This window comes from Chiroxiphia lanceolata, chromosome 27, assembly GCF_009829145.1.
Source record: "Chiroxiphia lanceolata isolate bChiLan1 chromosome 27, bChiLan1.pri, whole genome shotgun sequence".
Taxonomy (NCBI): Eukaryota; Metazoa; Chordata; class Aves; order Passeriformes; family Pipridae; genus Chiroxiphia; species Chiroxiphia lanceolata.
This window is the reverse complement of record NC_045663.1, coordinates 2,471,899-2,488,348: the sequence shown is the minus strand read 5'-3', so window position 1 is coordinate 2,488,348 and position 16,450 is coordinate 2,471,899. Positions and strand designations below refer to the sequence as shown.

At 56.2% G+C, this 16,450-nt stretch overlaps 1 protein-coding gene and 1 long non-coding RNA gene across 2 annotated transcripts in view; one reads left to right on the top strand and one right to left on the bottom strand.

Moving 5' to 3' along the window:
- SH3GL1 (SH3 domain containing GRB2 like 1, endophilin A2) overlaps positions 1–12,559 on the top strand; it is a 28,059-nt gene extending 15,500 nt beyond the window's left edge. Inside the window, exons 2-7 of the mRNA XM_032711679.1 lie at positions 4,501–4,676; positions 5,917–6,075; positions 7,202–7,305; positions 8,564–8,688; positions 9,124–9,177; positions 11,631–12,559. Of these exons, the coding sequence (XP_032567570.1) occupies positions 4,501–4,676; positions 5,917–6,075; positions 7,202–7,305; positions 8,564–8,688; positions 9,124–9,177; positions 11,631–11,827 (815 nt within the window). The 3' untranslated portion in view covers positions 11,828–12,559. The remainder of the gene's footprint in view (positions 1–4,500; positions 4,677–5,916; positions 6,076–7,201; positions 7,306–8,563; positions 8,689–9,123; positions 9,178–11,630) is intronic.
- Positions 12,560–15,690: 3,131 nt separating this feature from the next.
- Positions 15,691–16,351, bottom strand: LOC116799174. Its single transcript, XR_004361004.1, has 2 exons — positions 15,909–16,351; positions 15,691–15,863 (listed from the first exon to the last, which is right to left on the bottom strand). It is a non-coding gene; the product is annotated as an uncharacterized LOC116799174 (long non-coding RNA).
- Between the last annotated feature and the right edge of the window lie 99 nt (positions 16,352–16,450).

Sequence of the window (16,450 nt, the reverse complement as noted above, 5' to 3'; positions counted from 1 at the left end):
GTTTGGGGGAGCCTTTTGTGGCACCAAAGGGCTGGGGGAGCCTAAAAGGGTCTCTTGAAAGAATTCCTTGAGGGAATCTCTTAAAGGAGTCTCTTAAAGGAATTTCTTAAAGGAATTTCCGAAAGGAATTTCTTAAAGGAATCTCTTACAGGAATCCCTTAAAGGAATCTCTAAAAAGATTTCCTTAAAAGAATCTCTTAAAGGAATCTCTTCAAAGAATCCCTTAAAAGAATCCCTTCAAAGAATTCCTTCAAAGAATCTCTTAAAACAATCCCTTAAAGGAATCTCTTAAAGGAATCACTTAAAAGAATCCCTTAAAATAATCTCTTAAAGGAATCCCTTAAAAGAATCTCTTAAAGGAATCCCTTAAAAGAATCTCTTAAAGAAACCCCTTAAAAGAGTCCCTTCAAAGAATTCCTTAAAGGAATCCCTTAAAGGAATCTCTAAAAAGATTTCCTTAAAAGAATCTCTTAAAAGAGTCTCTTAAAAGAATCTCTTAAAGGAATCCCTTCAAAGAATCCCTTAAAGGAATCCCTTGAAGGAATTTCTTAAAAGAATCTCTTAAAGGAATCCCTTAAAGGAATCTCTTCAAAGTGGTGCAGAGATTTCCAGAGGTTTCCAGGGTGGCAGGGAAGGGGTGGGAGAGTCAAACTGAAAGAGGGCAGGGGTAGGTGGGATATTGGGAAGGAATTCCTGGCTGGGAGGGTGGGAGGGACTGGGATGGAATTCCCAGAGAAACTGTGGCTGCCCCATCCCTGGAAGTGTCCAAGGAGAAGGGAAGGCTCCAGGGAGACCTGAGAGCCCCTTCCAGGGCCTAAAGGGGCTCCAGGAGATCTGGAGAGGGATTTGGGATGAGGGCTGGAGGGACAGGACACAGGGAATGGCTTCAAAGTGAAAGAGGGGAATTTAGATGGGATATGGGGAAGGAATTTCTCCCTGTGAGGGTGGGAGAGGCTGGGATGGATTTCCCAGAGAAGCTGTGGCTGCTCCATCCCTGGGAGTGTCCAAGGCCAGGATGGAGCACCCTGAGATAGTGGGAGGTGTCCCTGCCTGTGGCAGGAGTTGGAACTGGATGATCTTTAAAGTCCCTTCCAACCCAACCCATTCTATTATTCTCCAATCCCAGGTATCCTGGATATCCCAATCCCTGGCAAAACCACCTCTTAGTCCTTTCTTATTAAACCCTGAGATAAATTTGGATGGTTAAAAAAACCCCAAAACCCACAAAACCACCCCTTTCTAACCTGAACAACGACGTGGGAACAGATCCCAGCGGGATTTTTTTGGGATCCCTTCCAAGCCATTCCAACCCATTCCAAACCATCCCGTGACTCCTCCCAGGGGCTGGAGCCAAGGAATCTTTCCCTGTGGCTCTTTTCCATGGCCACGTGTGCCTGGGAGGGGAGGAGGAGGAGGGGGAGTGACCTCAGTTCTAATCCCCTCAGACATCCCAGCTGCTGCTCCCAGCCTGGGGAGGAGCTGCCTTGGATGAGGGGAATTAAAAAACCTCTGGCTGCTTTTTTGGGAATGCCAAAGGATTCTGGAGAATCACAGAATCATAGAATCAACTGGGTTGGAAGGGACCTCTGAGATCATCAATCCAACCCTTGATCCAACCCTGCTGTGGTTCCCAGCCCATGGCACTGATGCCACATCCAGTCTCATCTTAAAAACCTCCAGGGATGGAGAATCCACCCCTTCCCTGGGCAGCCCATTCCAGTGGCTGAGCACCCTCTCTGCAAAGAAATTCTTCCTGATATCCAACCTAAACCTCCCCTGGCACAGCTTCAGACCGAGCCCTCTTGTCTTGCTGATGGTTGCCTGGGAAAAGAGACCAACCCCCCCCTGGCTCCCCCCTCCTGTCAGGGAGTTGCAGAGAGTGAGGAGGTCTCCCCTGAGCCTCCTCTTCTCCAGGCTGAACAGCCCCAGCTCCCTCAGCCTCTCCTCATGGGAATTGTGCTCCAGTCCCTTCCCCAGCCTCGTTGCTCTCCTCTGGACCTGCTCCAGCCCCTCAATGTCCTTCCTGAGCTGAGGGCCCAGAACTGGACACAGCACTCCAGGGGTGGCCTCACCAGCGCTGAGTCCAGGGCAAGAATCACTTCCCTGGACCTGTTGGCCACACTGTTCCTGAGCCAGGCCAGGATCCATTGGCCTTCTTGGCCACCTGGGCACACTCTGGCTCCTGTTCAGCTCCCTGTCCATCCCCACTCCCAGCTCCCTTCCTGCCTGGCTGCTCTCCAGCCCCTCTGTCCCAGCCTGGAGCTGCCGTGGGTTGTTGTGGCCAAAGTGCAGGACCCGGCCCTTGGCCTGGTTGAACCTCATTCCCTTGGAATCAGCCCATGGATCCAGCCTGTCCAGGTCCCTCTGCAGAGCCCTCCTGCCTTCCAGCTGATCAACACTCCCCCCCAGCTTGGTGTCATCTCTCTCTGAGAGATCCCTTCCAAGCCCTGCATCAGTCCTGGCTCACGGGAGAGCTTTTAGGAGCACAAACCCACCCCCATTTCCTCACCAAAGGAGCCCTCAGGCCTCCCTCAGATCTCCCTCCTTCCCCTTCCAGGTTATCTGGAGTTATCCCAGCTGGAATAACTCTCCTGCTGGATTTATTTTTCACTTCACCCCCCTGTCTCACTCCTGTGCTGCTGGAATGGTTGATTTGCCAAAGCTGCCCCGGAATTAAATTAATTAATTAACCTGCAGATGGTTAATCTGCAATCAAAAGCCAGGAGTGAGCGTGGTAATGACAGGAGCCTTGGAAAAGAGGTTTCCATGAGTGACTTTGAGCCCTGGAAGTGTCCAAAGCCAGGTTGGAGCAGCTTGGAGCAACCTGGGCTGATGGAAGGTGGGACTTTGGGAGCTTTAGGGTCCCTCCCTAAAGGGAGTATTTATATATAAAGGTGGTTTTTGCTCCCAAGGGTAGGTATTTATTTAAATAAAGGACAAAGAGGAGCCATTTGGGCTGGAAAAAAATGATCAAAACTATGGAAAAAAGTGAACTATTGACTGGATATACTGAAATATTTCCATCAGTAGGAATATCCCTGTGTTACACTGGCTGTGACTGTGTTTCCTTCTCACATATCTTAATTTTGTGGAATGTTTAGTGTGAAATCTGCTGGTTTCTGGGCCTGGGCAAGAGAAGATTCTCTCTTAACTGTGTGTTTGTCCAGCTTTTCCTTGGCTGCAGAGCTTGGAACTTGAAGTTAAACTAAAAATGGTACTTGGGAGAATCCAAAAGGAATAAATTAATTCCTCAAAAAAAAAAAAAAAAAAAAGTGGGATTGTGGTTCAGAGGGGAGGAGAAGGGCTCAGGTTGGTTGAGAGGCTGCAGGGTTTGCTGCCAGCAGCTGAAAAAAAAGTTGGTCAGAGCAACTCCAGGGCTTCCCATGGCCAGGAAAAAAAAAGCTGGATCAGCCCAAGGCTCTCCTGGCCAAGAGCAGAGCGGCCAATGAGCAGCTCAGCAGCTCCAAATCCTGCTTTTGGAAAACTCTCCCTGCATCTGCAGGGCTGGGAGAGGCTGTTCCAGCTTTTCAGAGGGGGAGAAGTGAAGCAGGGAAGTGTCCCCGTGTGGATCCAGCCCCGTGCCTGGCTGGGGGGTTGGGAATTCCAGAGGGAATGTGGGAGGTTGGAGGGGGGCAGAGTTGGTTGGAGAGGGTTTGGAGCGCCCTGGGCTGGTGGGAGGTGTGGGAGGTGTCCCTGCCCCTGGGACTGGAGGAGCTTTAAGGTCCTTTCCAACCCAAACCAGGCTGGGATTGTGATTCCCTCACACACAGAGGCTCTTCCTGCAGCCCCTGCTTTCAGGCTCTGCTTAACTCCTTCCTCTCCCTCCCCTCCTTCCTCTCCTTCCTCTCCCTCCCCTCCTTCCTGTCCCTTTCCTCCTTCCTCTCCCTTCCCTCATTCCTCTCCCTTCCCTCTTCCTCTCTCTTCTCTTCCTCCTCTCCCTTCCTTCCTTCCTCTCCCTTTCCTCTTTCTGTTCCCTCTCTCCTTCCTCTCCCATCCCTCCTTCCTCTCCCATCCCTCCTTCCTCTCCTTCCTTTCCCTCCTCTCCCATCCCTCCTTCCCTCCTTTTCCTCCTTCCTCTCCCTCCCTCCTTCCTCTCCCTCCCTCCTTCCTCTCCTTCCTCTCCCTCCTCTCCCTCCCCTGCCTCCTCTCCCTTCTCTCCTTCCTCTCCCTCCCTCCTTCCTCTCCCTTCTCTCCCTTCTCTCCCTTCTCTCCCTTCTCTCCTTCCTCTCCCTTCTCTCCTTCCTCTCCCATCCCTTCTTCCTCTCCCTTCCCTTCTTCCTCTCCCTTCCCTCCGTCCTCTCCCATCCCTCTCTCTTCTCCCTTCCTTCCTTCCTTCCTCTCCCATCCCTCTTTCCTCTCCCATCCCTCCTTCCTCTCCCTCCCTCCTTCCTCTCCCTCCCTCCTTCCTCTCCCTCCCTCCTTCCTCTCTCATCCCTTCCTCCTCTCCCATCCCTCCTTCCTATTCCTCTCCTCCTTCCTCTCCCATCCCTCCTTCCTCTCCCTGTTTCCCTGTTTTCCCTGTCTCCCTGTTTTCCCGGGAAGGCGACGCTCTGCTGGACGCGGGTGAGTCCATGAAGCGCCTGGCTGAGGTGAAGGATTCCCTGGACATCGAAGTCAAACAGAACTTTATTGATCCCCTGCAGAACCTCTGTGACAAAGACCTGAAGGAGATCCAGGTAAATCCCACCTCCAGGGGGATATTTTTCCCCCCTCCTCCTCCTCCTCTCTCTGCTTTCCAAGGTGGGATCCAAGGGCTGGCAGGAATTCCCTGCGCTGGGTGTTTTCTCCCTCCTGCTGCTCCTGAGCAGGCTGGATGCATCTTGGAATGGTTCCCAAAACATCCCAAATCACCTTCTGACCTTGCTGAATCCGGTTCCTTGTGCTGGGAGCTCCCAGTTTGGGCTTCAAGCCCTGAGCAATGCCCCCCTCCAGGCCTCAGCATCCCAGGAAAGCCCTTTGGTACCTCACCGGGGGACACAGAACTCCAGAGTGCAGGTCCATGCAAAACACAGCCAGGCTTTGGAGTGGGATCTATCCCAACCCCTCATTCCCAAGGCAGCTCTCTCGAGTGAATTTTTATTCCCAGTGGTGCCCCAAGTAACATAACCCCCAACTGCTGCCTCAGTGCTCCTCCATCCCCCAATTCCATGAGGATAAAACATTCCCACCCCGAGAGCCCAGGAATGCAACGCCCAGAGCCCACATTCCTGATCTCCAGAGATCCCTGGAGCTCCCAAGGAGCCAAAAGCAGCAGGACAGCTCTGGGACCTTCCCAAATGTGGGGCTGCTCCTGCAGTGTTTCCCTCAGTGGGAAGGGGCTGGAATCATTCCTCCATTCCATGGGAGCACCGGGAGCGCGCTCCGGGATCGGGGTTTGGAGGTGAAGGAGCTCAGCCTGGAGCTGCTCCCAGAAAAGCCTGGCTGCTCCCAGCTCCTTCTGCTTCCCTGCTCATTCCAGCAGGACAGTTCTTCACCTTCCCAAATGTGGGGCTGCTCCTGCAGCGTTTCCCTCAGTGGGAAGAGGCTGGAATCACTCCCCCATCACCCCCTGGAGTGGAGGTGGGAGCGGGCACTCCAGGATCGGGGTTCGGAGGTGAAGGAGCTCAGCCTGGAACTGCTCCCAGGAGAGCCTGGCTGCTCCCAGCTCCTCCTGCTTCCCTGCTCATCCCATCCAATCCCCAGCAGGACAGCTCTGGGACCTTCCCAAATGTGGGGCTGCTCCTGCAGTGTTTCCCTCAGTGGGAAGGGGCTGGAATTGTTCCCTCATCACCCTCTGGAGTGGAGGTGGGAGCGCGCTCTGGGATCGGGGTTTGGAGGTGAAGGAGCTCAGCCTGGAAACAGAGCTGAGCTGCTCCCAGGAGAGCCTGGCTGCTCCCAGCTCCTCCTGCTTCCCTGCTCATCCCATCCCATCCCCAGCACCACCTGAAGAAGCTGGAAGGGCGGCGCCTGGACTTCGACTACAAGAAGAAGCGCCAGGGGAAGATCCCGGACGAGGAGCTCCGACAGGCCATGGAGAAGTTCGAGGAGTCCAAGGAGGTGGCAGAGACCAGCATGCACAACCTGCTGGAGACAGATGTGAGCGGGGTTCTGTGCTCCTGGGGTGGGATCCTGCTGGGATGGCCCCAATTGGACACTCCTTGGTGCTCCTGGGGGGTTTGACTCCGTGCGAACCCGGAGCTGAGTGACTGGCACGGGGCTGCTCCAACCTTTGGGAGCCCCTGGTCCTGAGCCAGCTCCTGGAGCAGCAGGGGAGAGGCTGGGGCTTTGACCAGGCAGGTCTGCTCTGGGTGGAGGGATCAGGTCTGATTCCCAAAGAGGAACCTCAGTGGAGGGGTCAGTTCTGATTCCCAAGGAGGAACCTCAGTGGAGGGATCAGTTCTCATTCCCAAAGAGGAATCTCAGTGGAGGGAGTCTCCTTTCCATGGAGGGAGTAATTTCTAATTCCTAAGGAGAAACCTCAGTGGAGGGAGTCTCCTCTGGGTGGAAGGAGTCAGTTCTCATTCCCAAGAAGGAATTTCAGAGGAGGGAGTCTCCTTTCCATGAAGGGATCAGTTCTGATTCCCAAGGAGTCTCCTCTCAATGGATGTAGTCAGTTCTAATTCCCAAGGAGGAGTCTCACTGGATGGGGTCTCCTCTCCATGGTGGGATGAGTTTGGACAGGATTTCACAGCAGGCAAGCCCTGCAGTGACAGGAGTGTCCTGCAGTGCCAGGAGTGTCCCAAACCCTGCAGTGACAAGAGTGTCCCAAATCCTGCAGTGGCAGGAGTGTCCCAAATCCTGCAATGACAGGAATGTCTCAAATCCTGCAGTGGCAGGAGTGTCCCAAGCCCTGCAGTGGCAGGAGTGTCCCAAGCCCTGCAGTGACAGGAGTGTCCCAAATCCTGCAGTGACAGGAGTGTCCCAAATCCTGCAGTTTCCAGAGTGTCCCAAGCCCTGCAGTGTCCAGAGTGTCCCAATTCCTGCAGTGTCCAGAGTGTCCCAAGCCCTGCAGTGACAGGAGTGTCCCAAATCCTGCCAAAGCCTCAGTGGTTCCTCCCCTCCAGTGCCCCAAATCCCAAACCTTCTCCTCGTGCCCTGTGCCTCCCGTGCCCGGGGGGCAGTGTGGGGTGTCCTGTGCCTCCCATGCCCCGGGGGCAGTGTGGGGTGTCCTGTGCCTCCCGTGCCAGGGGGCACAGCCATTCCCACCCCGGTGTTCCCGCAGATCGAGCAGGTGAGCCAGCTCTCGGCGCTGGTGGACGCCCAGCTGGACTATCACCGCCAGGCCGTGCAGATCCTGGACGAGCTGGCCGAGAAACTCAAGCGCAGGTGAGTCCCAGGGGCACCCCCAAACCTCCCCCCCTGCCTGTCTGGGGACACGGGAGACTCCCTGGGAATCACAGGGTCCCGGAACCGGGGCGGTTGGAAGGGGCTGTGAGGGTCGTGGAGTTCCACCCCCTGCCATGGGACACTTCCCACTATCCCGGGTGGCTCCAACCTGGCCTTGGACACTTCCAGGGATGGGGCAGCCACAGCTTCTCTGGGAATTCCATCCCAGCCCCTCCCCACCCTCACAGCCAGGAATTCCTTCCCAATATCCCATCTAAACTTCCCCTCTCTCAATTTGAAGCCATTCCCTGTGTCTTGTCCCTCCATCCCTTTTCCCACATCCTTTTCCAGCTCTCCTGGAGCCCCTTTAGGCCCTGGAAGGGGGCCTTGGACACTTCCAGGGATGGGGCAGCCACAGCTTCTCTGGGAATTCCATCCCAGCCCCTCCCCACCCTCCCAGGGAATCTGTTCCTGGCCACTTCTGGAGTTTCAATCCAGACCTTCTCCAAGCGCTGCTCCCAGTGAGGCTGGATTTGAGCTTGGCAGGGATGGAAAAGGGTTGGAATTCCCTCCATGCCACCCCATCTTTGGGCTTCTGAGCCCTGTGAGCTGGTGCTGGGAGGCAGGGGGGTGTCTGGCACATGGGAACACCCCTGGAGCTGCCTGGTCTTGCCCTGCCCTCCTGGGATTCTTGCCCTCACAGGATTCCTGCGCTCCCAGGATTCCTGCTCTCCCAGGATTCCTGCCCTCCAGCAGCTGCCAGAATCCACAGGGGAGCTGTTGGAACAGGGAATGAGCTGGTTTGCACAACTCCCCCGGGTCACCTGAGCCACCACGTCCCCAAACTGGGGCTGGGGAAGGAGGGGTGGATTCCCTGCAGGTCTGGATCCACTCCCTCCTCCCGGGAGAAGCCACCCAGTGGATCCCGTGAGTGGATCCCGTGAGTGGATCCCGTGAGTGGATCCCATGTATCTGCTTGGAATGAGGAGGAGCTGGGAGGAGGATCCTGCCAAGCCTCAGCTTCCAAACTACAGCACGAGTGTCCTCTGCTGGCCTGAATTCCCGAGCATTCCATGGCAAAGCCTGGAATTCCCTTCCCTCCGAGGGTGGGAAGACCCACCTTCCAAAGGCTCCGGCACAGGGAGTCGAGCAGATCCTTCTCCCCAAAAACCCAAGCCAGGAGGAGGAAAAACACGTCGATCCCATCGCATCCCATCCCTTATTTCAGTTTGTCCACCCTTCTTTTCCCTTCTCCCAGGATGAGGGAGGCCTCCTCCCGCCCCAAGCGGGAATACAAGCCCAAGCCCAGGGAGAGCTACGACTTCGGAGAGAGCGACCAGTCCAACGGGGGCTTCTCCTGCAACCCCACCCCCAAAGTCTCAGGTGAGGTTGTGCCAGGGCTGTGCCCTCCCCCTCCCGTGCCCCTGGAGCTGCTCCATGCCCAGGAAGGATGGCTCTGGATGTGGCTCTGGAAAACGTCAGGAATGCCTCTGGATCGGGCTGTCGGCTCTCGGGGCGGGACAGCCTTTGTCGTGTTGGCTCTGGGGATATTCCAGAGGTTTCTCCAACCTGGGAAGTGCCCACTCAGTGCCCACTCAGTGCCAAGCAGGAAAAACCAAGGATCTCTCCCTCCCTCCCTTCTTCCATCCCGCTGCATCCCTCCCTCCCTCCTCCATCCTTCCCTCCCTCCCTCCCTCCCAGGGGTCTCTAACAGCACGTGCCCCCCCTCCCCGTTTCTCCTAACAACCCCTCTCCCTGCCTTTTCCCTGTCCCCATTCCCATGTTTTTTAAGCATGTCTCTTTTTTGTTTGGAAGCAGCTTCCTCCTCTTTCCGGTCGGACAAACCTTCCCGGGCCTCCGTCAGGAGTATCCGTGAGTTTCCTGCTCTGCGCTGCATGATGTGGGAATTCTCCCATCCCTCCTCCTCCTCCTCTTCCTTCTCTTCCTCTTCCTCCTCTTCCCAGCTTGGAGCTGCTCATCCCTCCGTGCTGAGCCTGAGCTAAGCCTGGCCTAAACCCTGAACTAACCCAGCCACGCTCCAGTGGGATTTTCCCACCCCAAAACCGGCTCACCCGGAGGGGCTGGAGCAGCTCCCGTCACATGGGCACATCCCGATGCTTTTCCAGGAGGGATCAGTCCTCTCAAAGGTTTTTCCAAGCACCCAGCCTGGGTTTTTCCCGGGAAGGCTGGAGGGAGCAGGCAGAGCCTCAGCACAGTGGAGTTTGTGGGTCCTGCTTTGGGATCTCTTTGGGATTCCTTTGGGATCCCAGCTTGGAGCTGTGGTGGTGGGAAGGGCTCGTGGTGCTGGAGCAGGAGGAGCCTGGAGCAGGGATGTGGGGATTTGGGGATTTGGGAAGTTGTCTTGGCTGCTGCTTTCGGTGCCTGGAGGGGCTCTTGCCAAGCTGGGTCGTTCCTGGCTGTGGAATCATGGAATCGTGGAATGATTTGGGTTGAAGGGAGCTTCAAGACCACCCAGTTCCACCCACCTTCCACCAGACCAGGTTGCTCCAAGTCTCATCCAACCTGTCCCTTGTGGTTTTCCACCAAAGCAAGAGCTCAAACCCGGGATATCCAAAGGATGCCTTAATAACAAAGCTGCCCTTGTTACAACAACCTCCATTGGGACACGCTGGGAAATCCAACACATTTAGGAGTGCTGGGTGCCAAAGAGGAGGGTTTGGGGGTCCTGCTCACCCCTGTGCCCCCCCCTGTGCCTGCAGCCCCTAAAACAAGGCTGGAATTGGAGTTTTCCATCCAAGCAAGAGCTCAAAGCTCTTAATCCCAGCGCTTCATAACAAAGCCACCCTCGTTACAACAACTTCCATTGGGACAGGCTGGGAAATCCAACATGTTTAAAACGCCAAAGGGGAGGGTTTGGGGGTCCCACTGACCCCTGTGCCCCCCCCCTGTGCCCACAGCCCCTAAAACAAGGCTGGAATTGGAGTTTTCCATCCAAGCAAGAGCTAGAACTCAGGATATCCAAAGGATGCCTTAATAACAAAACCGCCCTTGTTACAACAAACTCCACTGGGACAGGCTGGGAAATCTAAGACATTTAAAAGTGTTTGGTGCCAAAGAGGAGGGTTTGGGGGTCCCACTCACCCCTGTGCCCCCCCCTGTGCCTGCAGCCCCTAAAACAAGGCTGGAATTGGAGTTTTCCATCCAAGCAAGAGCTAGAACTCAGGATATCCAAAGGATGCCTTAATAACAAAGCCGCCCTCATTATGACAACCTCCATTGGGAAATCCAACAATTTAAAATACCAAAGAGGAGAGTTTGGGGGTCCTACTGACCCCTGTGCCCCCCTCTTGTGCCCACAGCCTCTAAAACAAGGCTGGAATTGGAGTTTTCCATCCAAGCAAGAGCTAGAACTCAGGATATCCAAAGGATACCTTAATAACAAAGCCGCCCTTGTTACAACAAACTCCACTGGGACAGGCTGGGAAATCCAGCACATTTAAAAGTTTTGGGCACCAAAGAGGAGGGTTTGGGGGTCCTGCTGACCCCTGTGCCCCCCCTGTGCCTGCAGCCCCTAAAACAAGGCTGGAATTGGGAGTTTTCCATCCAAGCAAGAGCTAGAACTCAGGATATCCAAAGGATGCCTTAATAACAAAGCCGCCCTCATTATGACAACCTCCATTGGGAAATCCAACAATTTAAAATACCAAAGAGGAGAGTTTGGGGGTCCTACTGACCCCTGTGCCCCCCTCTTGTGCCCACAGCCTCTAAAACAAGGCTGGAATTGGAGTTTTCCATCCAAGCAAGAGCTAGAACTCAGGATATCCAAAGGATACCTTAATAACAAAGCCGCCCTTGTTACAACAAACTCCACTGGGACAGGCTGGGAAATCCAGCACATTTAAAAGTTTTGGGCACCAAAGAGGAGGGTTTGGGGGTCCCACTCACCCCTGTGCCCCCCCCTGTGCCTGCAGCCCCTAAAACAAGGCTGGAATTGGAGTTTTCCATCCAAGCAAGAGCTAGAACTCAGGATATCCAAAGGATGCCTTAATAACAAAACCACCCTTGTTATGAAAACCTCCACTGGGACAGGCTGGGAAATCCAACACATTTAGGAGTGCTGGGTGCCAAAGAGGAGGGTTTGGGGGTCCTGCTGACCCCTGTGCCCCCCCTGTGCCCGCAGCCCCTAAAACAAGGCTGGAATTGGAGTTTTCCATCCAAGCAAGAGCTAAAGCTTGGGATATCCAGAGGATGCCTTAATAGCAAAGCTGCCCATTGGGACACGCTGGGAAATCCAACAATTTAAAATACCAAAGAGGAGGGTTTGGGGGTCCTGCTGACCCCCGTGCCCCCCCCTGTGCCCGCAGCCCCCCTGGACCAGCCCTGCTGCAAAGCCCTGTACGACTTCGAGCCGGAGAACGACGGCGAGCTGGGCTTCAAGGAGGGCGACATCATCACCCTGACGAACCAGATCGACGAGAACTGGTACGAGGGGATGATCCACGGCCACTCCGGCTTCTTCCCGCTCAACTACGTGGAAGTGCTGGTGCCGCTACCTCAGTGAGCCCCCTCCCGCCATTCCCGCCATTCCCGCCATTCCCGCCATTCCAGGGAACAACCAGAAGGGTCCCCGCGGCCCCTTCCCTTCCCCCCTCGGGAATTTGGGGTTGGTTTTTTTTGTTTCCTGTGTTTTTCGGGGTTTTTTGGGGTTGTTTTTTTTTTTTTTGGTCCTTCTGGTGCTTGAACTTCGGTACTTTGCTCCTCCTTCCCCTCACACACACACACCCCCCCCGGCACGGGCCTCTCTCCCTTCTCCAGGTTTTTTTTTGTTTCCTCCTCTTTCCTTCGGGTCCAGCGCCTGGATGAGCCAGGTGGGAGAGCAGGGAGGTGTCCTGGGAATGCAGGGATGTGTCCCGGGAATGCACAGCCCAGTGGGAGAGCAGGGAAGCGTCCTGGGAATGGAAGGATGTGTCCTGGGAATGGAAGGATGTGTCCTGGGGATGCAGGGATGTGTCCTGGAAATGCAGGGATGTGTCCTGGGAATGCACAACCCAGTGGGAGAGCAGGGATGTATCCTGGGAATGCAGGGATGTGTCCTGGGAGAGCAGGGATATGTCCTGGGAATGCACAGCCCAGTGGGAGAGCAGGGAAGTGTCCTGGGATGCAGGGATGTGTCCTGGGAATGCAGGGATGTGTCCTGGGAATGCACAGCCCAGTGGGAGAGCAGGGAAGTGTCCTGGGATGCAGGGATGTGTCCTGGGAATGCAGGGATGTGTTCTGGGAATGCACATCCCAGTGGGAGAGCAGGGATGTGTCCTGGGATGCAGGGATGTGTCCTGGGAATGCAGGGATGTGTTCTGGGAATGCACATCCCAGTGGGAGAGCAGGGATGTGTCCTGGGAATGGAAGGATGTGTCCTGGGAGAGCAGGGGTGTGTTCTGGGAGAGCAAGGATGTGTCCTGGGAATGCACAGCCCAGTGGGAGAGCAGGGATTTGTCCTGGGAGAGCAGGGAAGTGTCCTGGGAATGCAGGGATGTGTCCTGGGAATGCAGGGATGTGTCCCAGGATGCACAGCCCAGTGGGAGAGCAGGGAAGTGTCCCAGGATGCACAGCCCAGTGGGAGAGCAGGGAAGTGTCCTGGGATGCAGGGATGTGTCCTGGGAGAGCAGAGAAGTGTCCTGGGAATGCAGGGATGTGTCCTGGGATGCAGAGAGGCAAAGCAGCCCCCAGCCCCCCCCGCCCCGAGGGGCAAGACCCCCAAGGCCACTGAACACTACCCCTCTCTCCCCATGGATCCCATCCCTGCAGGACGATCCCAGGGGGATCAGGGGAGGGGAAGCAGCAACACTACGACCCCCAACAAACACTAAGCCAGCCCTGCAGGGCAGGGGCTGAGCCCAGCCTGGGGGGCTGAGCCATTCCAGGGATGCTGAGCCATTCCAGGGATGCTGAGCCATTCCAGGGGCTCTGAGCCATTCCAGGGGCTCTGAGCCATTCCAGGGATGCTGAGCCATTCCAGGGGCTCTGAGCCATTCCAGAGGCTCTGAGCCATTCCAGGGATGCTGAGTCATTCCAGGGGCTCTGAGCCATTCCAGGAATGCTGAGCCATCCCTGGGGCTCTGAGCTATTCCAGGGATGCTGAGCCCTTCCAGGGGCTCTGAGCCATTCCAGGGGCTCTGAGCTATTCTAGGGGTGCTGAGCCCTTCCAGGGGCTCTGAGCCATTCCAAGGATGCTGAGCCATCCCAGGGGCTCTGAGCCATTCCAGGAATGCTGAGCCATTCCTGGGGCTCTGAGCCATTCCTGGGATGTTGAGCCATCCCTGAAGTTCTGAGCCCTTCCAGGGATGCTGAGCCCTTCCAGGGGCCCTGAGCCATCCCTGAAGTTCTGAGCCATTCCAGGAATGCTGAGTCCTTCCTGGGGCTCTGAGCCCTTCCAGGGGCTCTGAGCCATCCCTGAGGTTCTGACCCCCCCTGCCCACCCTGCAGGGACAGCAGGGATGTCCCATCCTGCCCCAAGCCCCCTCCTCCCTGCACAGCCCCACTCCAGAGGGAGAAGCTGCTCCTCCCGCCCAGGATTTGGGGTTGGGGGTTTTTTATTTTGGACCTCAGGCTTTTCCTGCCCCAAATGCCCCGAGTGGGTCAGAGCTGGGGGGTGATTTGGGGGGACAGGAGCTGGGGCACAGCCTGGGTTGTGCCCAGGGTGGGGCAGAGCACGGTGTAGGTTGGGGCTCCTCTCCCCAGGGCTCTGCAGGTCCCTCCCTCCCCATTCCCAGGGATCCCTCAGCACCCCATGGATGGAGCTCCCCTGGTCCTCATGTGCCTTTCCTGTGCCCCCCTGTGCCCACAGTGACCCTCTCTGGGAGGCAACACACCCCTGTGCCCCCAATAACCCTTTTTGGGGGCCCAACACACCCCTGTGCCCCCAATGACTTTCTTGGGGGGGGGGCAAAGCACCCCTGTGCCCCCACTGACCCTTTTTGGGGGCCCAACACTCCCCTGTGCCCCCAATGACCTTTTTTGGGGGACAAAGCACCTCATATAACCCCAATAACCTTCTTTGGGGGGGCAACACACCCCTGTGCCCCCAGCAACCCTTTTTGGGGGGCAACGCATCCCTGTGCCCCCAGTGACCCTTTCGGGGGGATCAATGCCCCCCTGTGCCCTCAGTGACCCTTTTTGGGGGCAACACACCCCTGTGCCCCCACTGACCATTTTAGGGGGGGCAATACACCCCTGTGCCCCCAATGACCCTTTTTGGGGGGCAATGCACCCCTGTGCCCCCAATGACCCTTTTTGGGGGGCAATGCACCCCTGTGCCCCCAGTGACCCTCTCTGGGGGATCAATGCCCCCCCTGTGCCCTCAGTGACCCTTTTTCAGGGGCAACACACCCCTCTGCCCCCAATGATCCTTTTTGGGAGCCCAACACACCCCTGTGCCCTCACTGACCCTTTTTGGGGGTCAACACACCCCTCTGCCCCCAACGATCCTTTTTAGGGGGACAATGCACCTCTGTGCCCCCACTGACCCTTATGGGGGGGCAACACACCCCTGTGCCCCCACTGACCCTTTTTGGGGGGCAATGCCCCCCTGTGCCCTGGGTTTGGGGGGACAGGGCTGGTTCATCTCACTGTCCCTTCTCCTGCCCCAGATCCCTGTTCCTGCCCAGGTTGAGGGGGTGGGATGGGACCCCCTCTCTCCTCAAATCCCTGATTTCCCTTCCCAGCCAAGTGGGTTCTTGCCCATCCCTTGGTCTCAGCCGGGCTCAGGCCCCTCTCCTTGGGCTGTGCTGCCCATCCCAGTCCTGCTCCCATCCCACACCCCCTGATCCATGGGATCTGTGTCTGTCCCACCCCGGCCCTGGAGGAAGGGGGGCACAGGGGCAGCTCCACCCGTCTCTTGGGAGCCTGAGGGAAGCCTGGAATCCTCTGGAATCCCGGGGGCCCTTCCCTCTGCCCCCTCCCAGGCTGTTTTACCTCCTCCTCCACGGCCCATCCCAGTCCTGCCGCTCCCGGCTCCCATCCCACACTCCCTGATCCATGGGATCCGTGTCTGGCCCTGGGGGGGGGGACACAGGGGCAGCTCCCCCCGTCTCTTGGGAGCCTGAGGGAAACCTGGAATCCTCTGGAATCCTCTGGAATCCTCTGGAATCCTCTGGAATCCTGGGGGCCCTCCCCACTGCCCCCTCCCCGCTGGGACCGGGGTCTCATCCCAGCTCCCGCTCAGGTGGATCCGGACGTGTTCTGTCAGCTGGGAAAACTTGCTACATCTCTTTTTTGTTTGTTTGTTTGTTTGTTTGTTTTGTTTTGGGGTTGTTTTGGGTTTGGTTTTTTTTTTTTTTTGGTAATGGTTTCTCCTGGTTTTTAGGGGAAAACGTACCAAAAAAAAAAAAAACAACAACAAAAAAAAGATGACCCAGGATTCTTGACTTGTATCTCTGAATGGAAAATATTAAATGTTCTCTTCTTTCTAATGGTGCAGTCGTGGAGTCGGGGAGAGGGGTGGGGTGGGACCTTGGAAGTCATGGATTCCAGCCCTGGTTTGGGCTGGATGGGACCTTGGAAGTCATGGAATTCCAGCCCTGGTTTGGGCTGGAAGGGACCTTGGAAGTCACGAAATTCCAGCCCTGGTTTGGGTTGGATGGGACCTGGGAAGTCATGGAGTTCTAGCCCTGGTTTGGGCTGGATAAAACCTTGAAGGTTGTCATGGAATTCCAGCTGTGGTTTGAGCTGGATGGGACCTTGAAAGTCATGGAATTCCAGCCTTGGTTTGGGCTGGATAAAACCTTGAAGGTCATTGTGGAATTCCAACCCTTGTTTGGGCTGGATGGGACCTTGGAGGTCATGGAATTCCAACCCTGGTTTGGGCTGGATGGGACCTGAGAAGTCATGGAATTCCAGCCCTGGTTTGGGGTTGGATGGGACCTTGAGGGTCATCATTGAATTCCAACCGTGGTTTGGGTTGGAAGGGACCTTGGAAGTCATGGAATTCCAGCCCTGGTTTGGACTGGAAGGGACCTGGGAAGTCATGAAATTCCAGCCTTGATTTGGGCTGGATGGGACCTTGGAGGCCATGGAGTTCCAGCCCTGGTTTGGGACTGGAAGGGACCTTGGAAGTCATGGAGTTCCAGCCCTGGTTTGGGTTGGAATGGACCTTAAAGCTCATCTCATCCCACCCCAGCCATGGGCA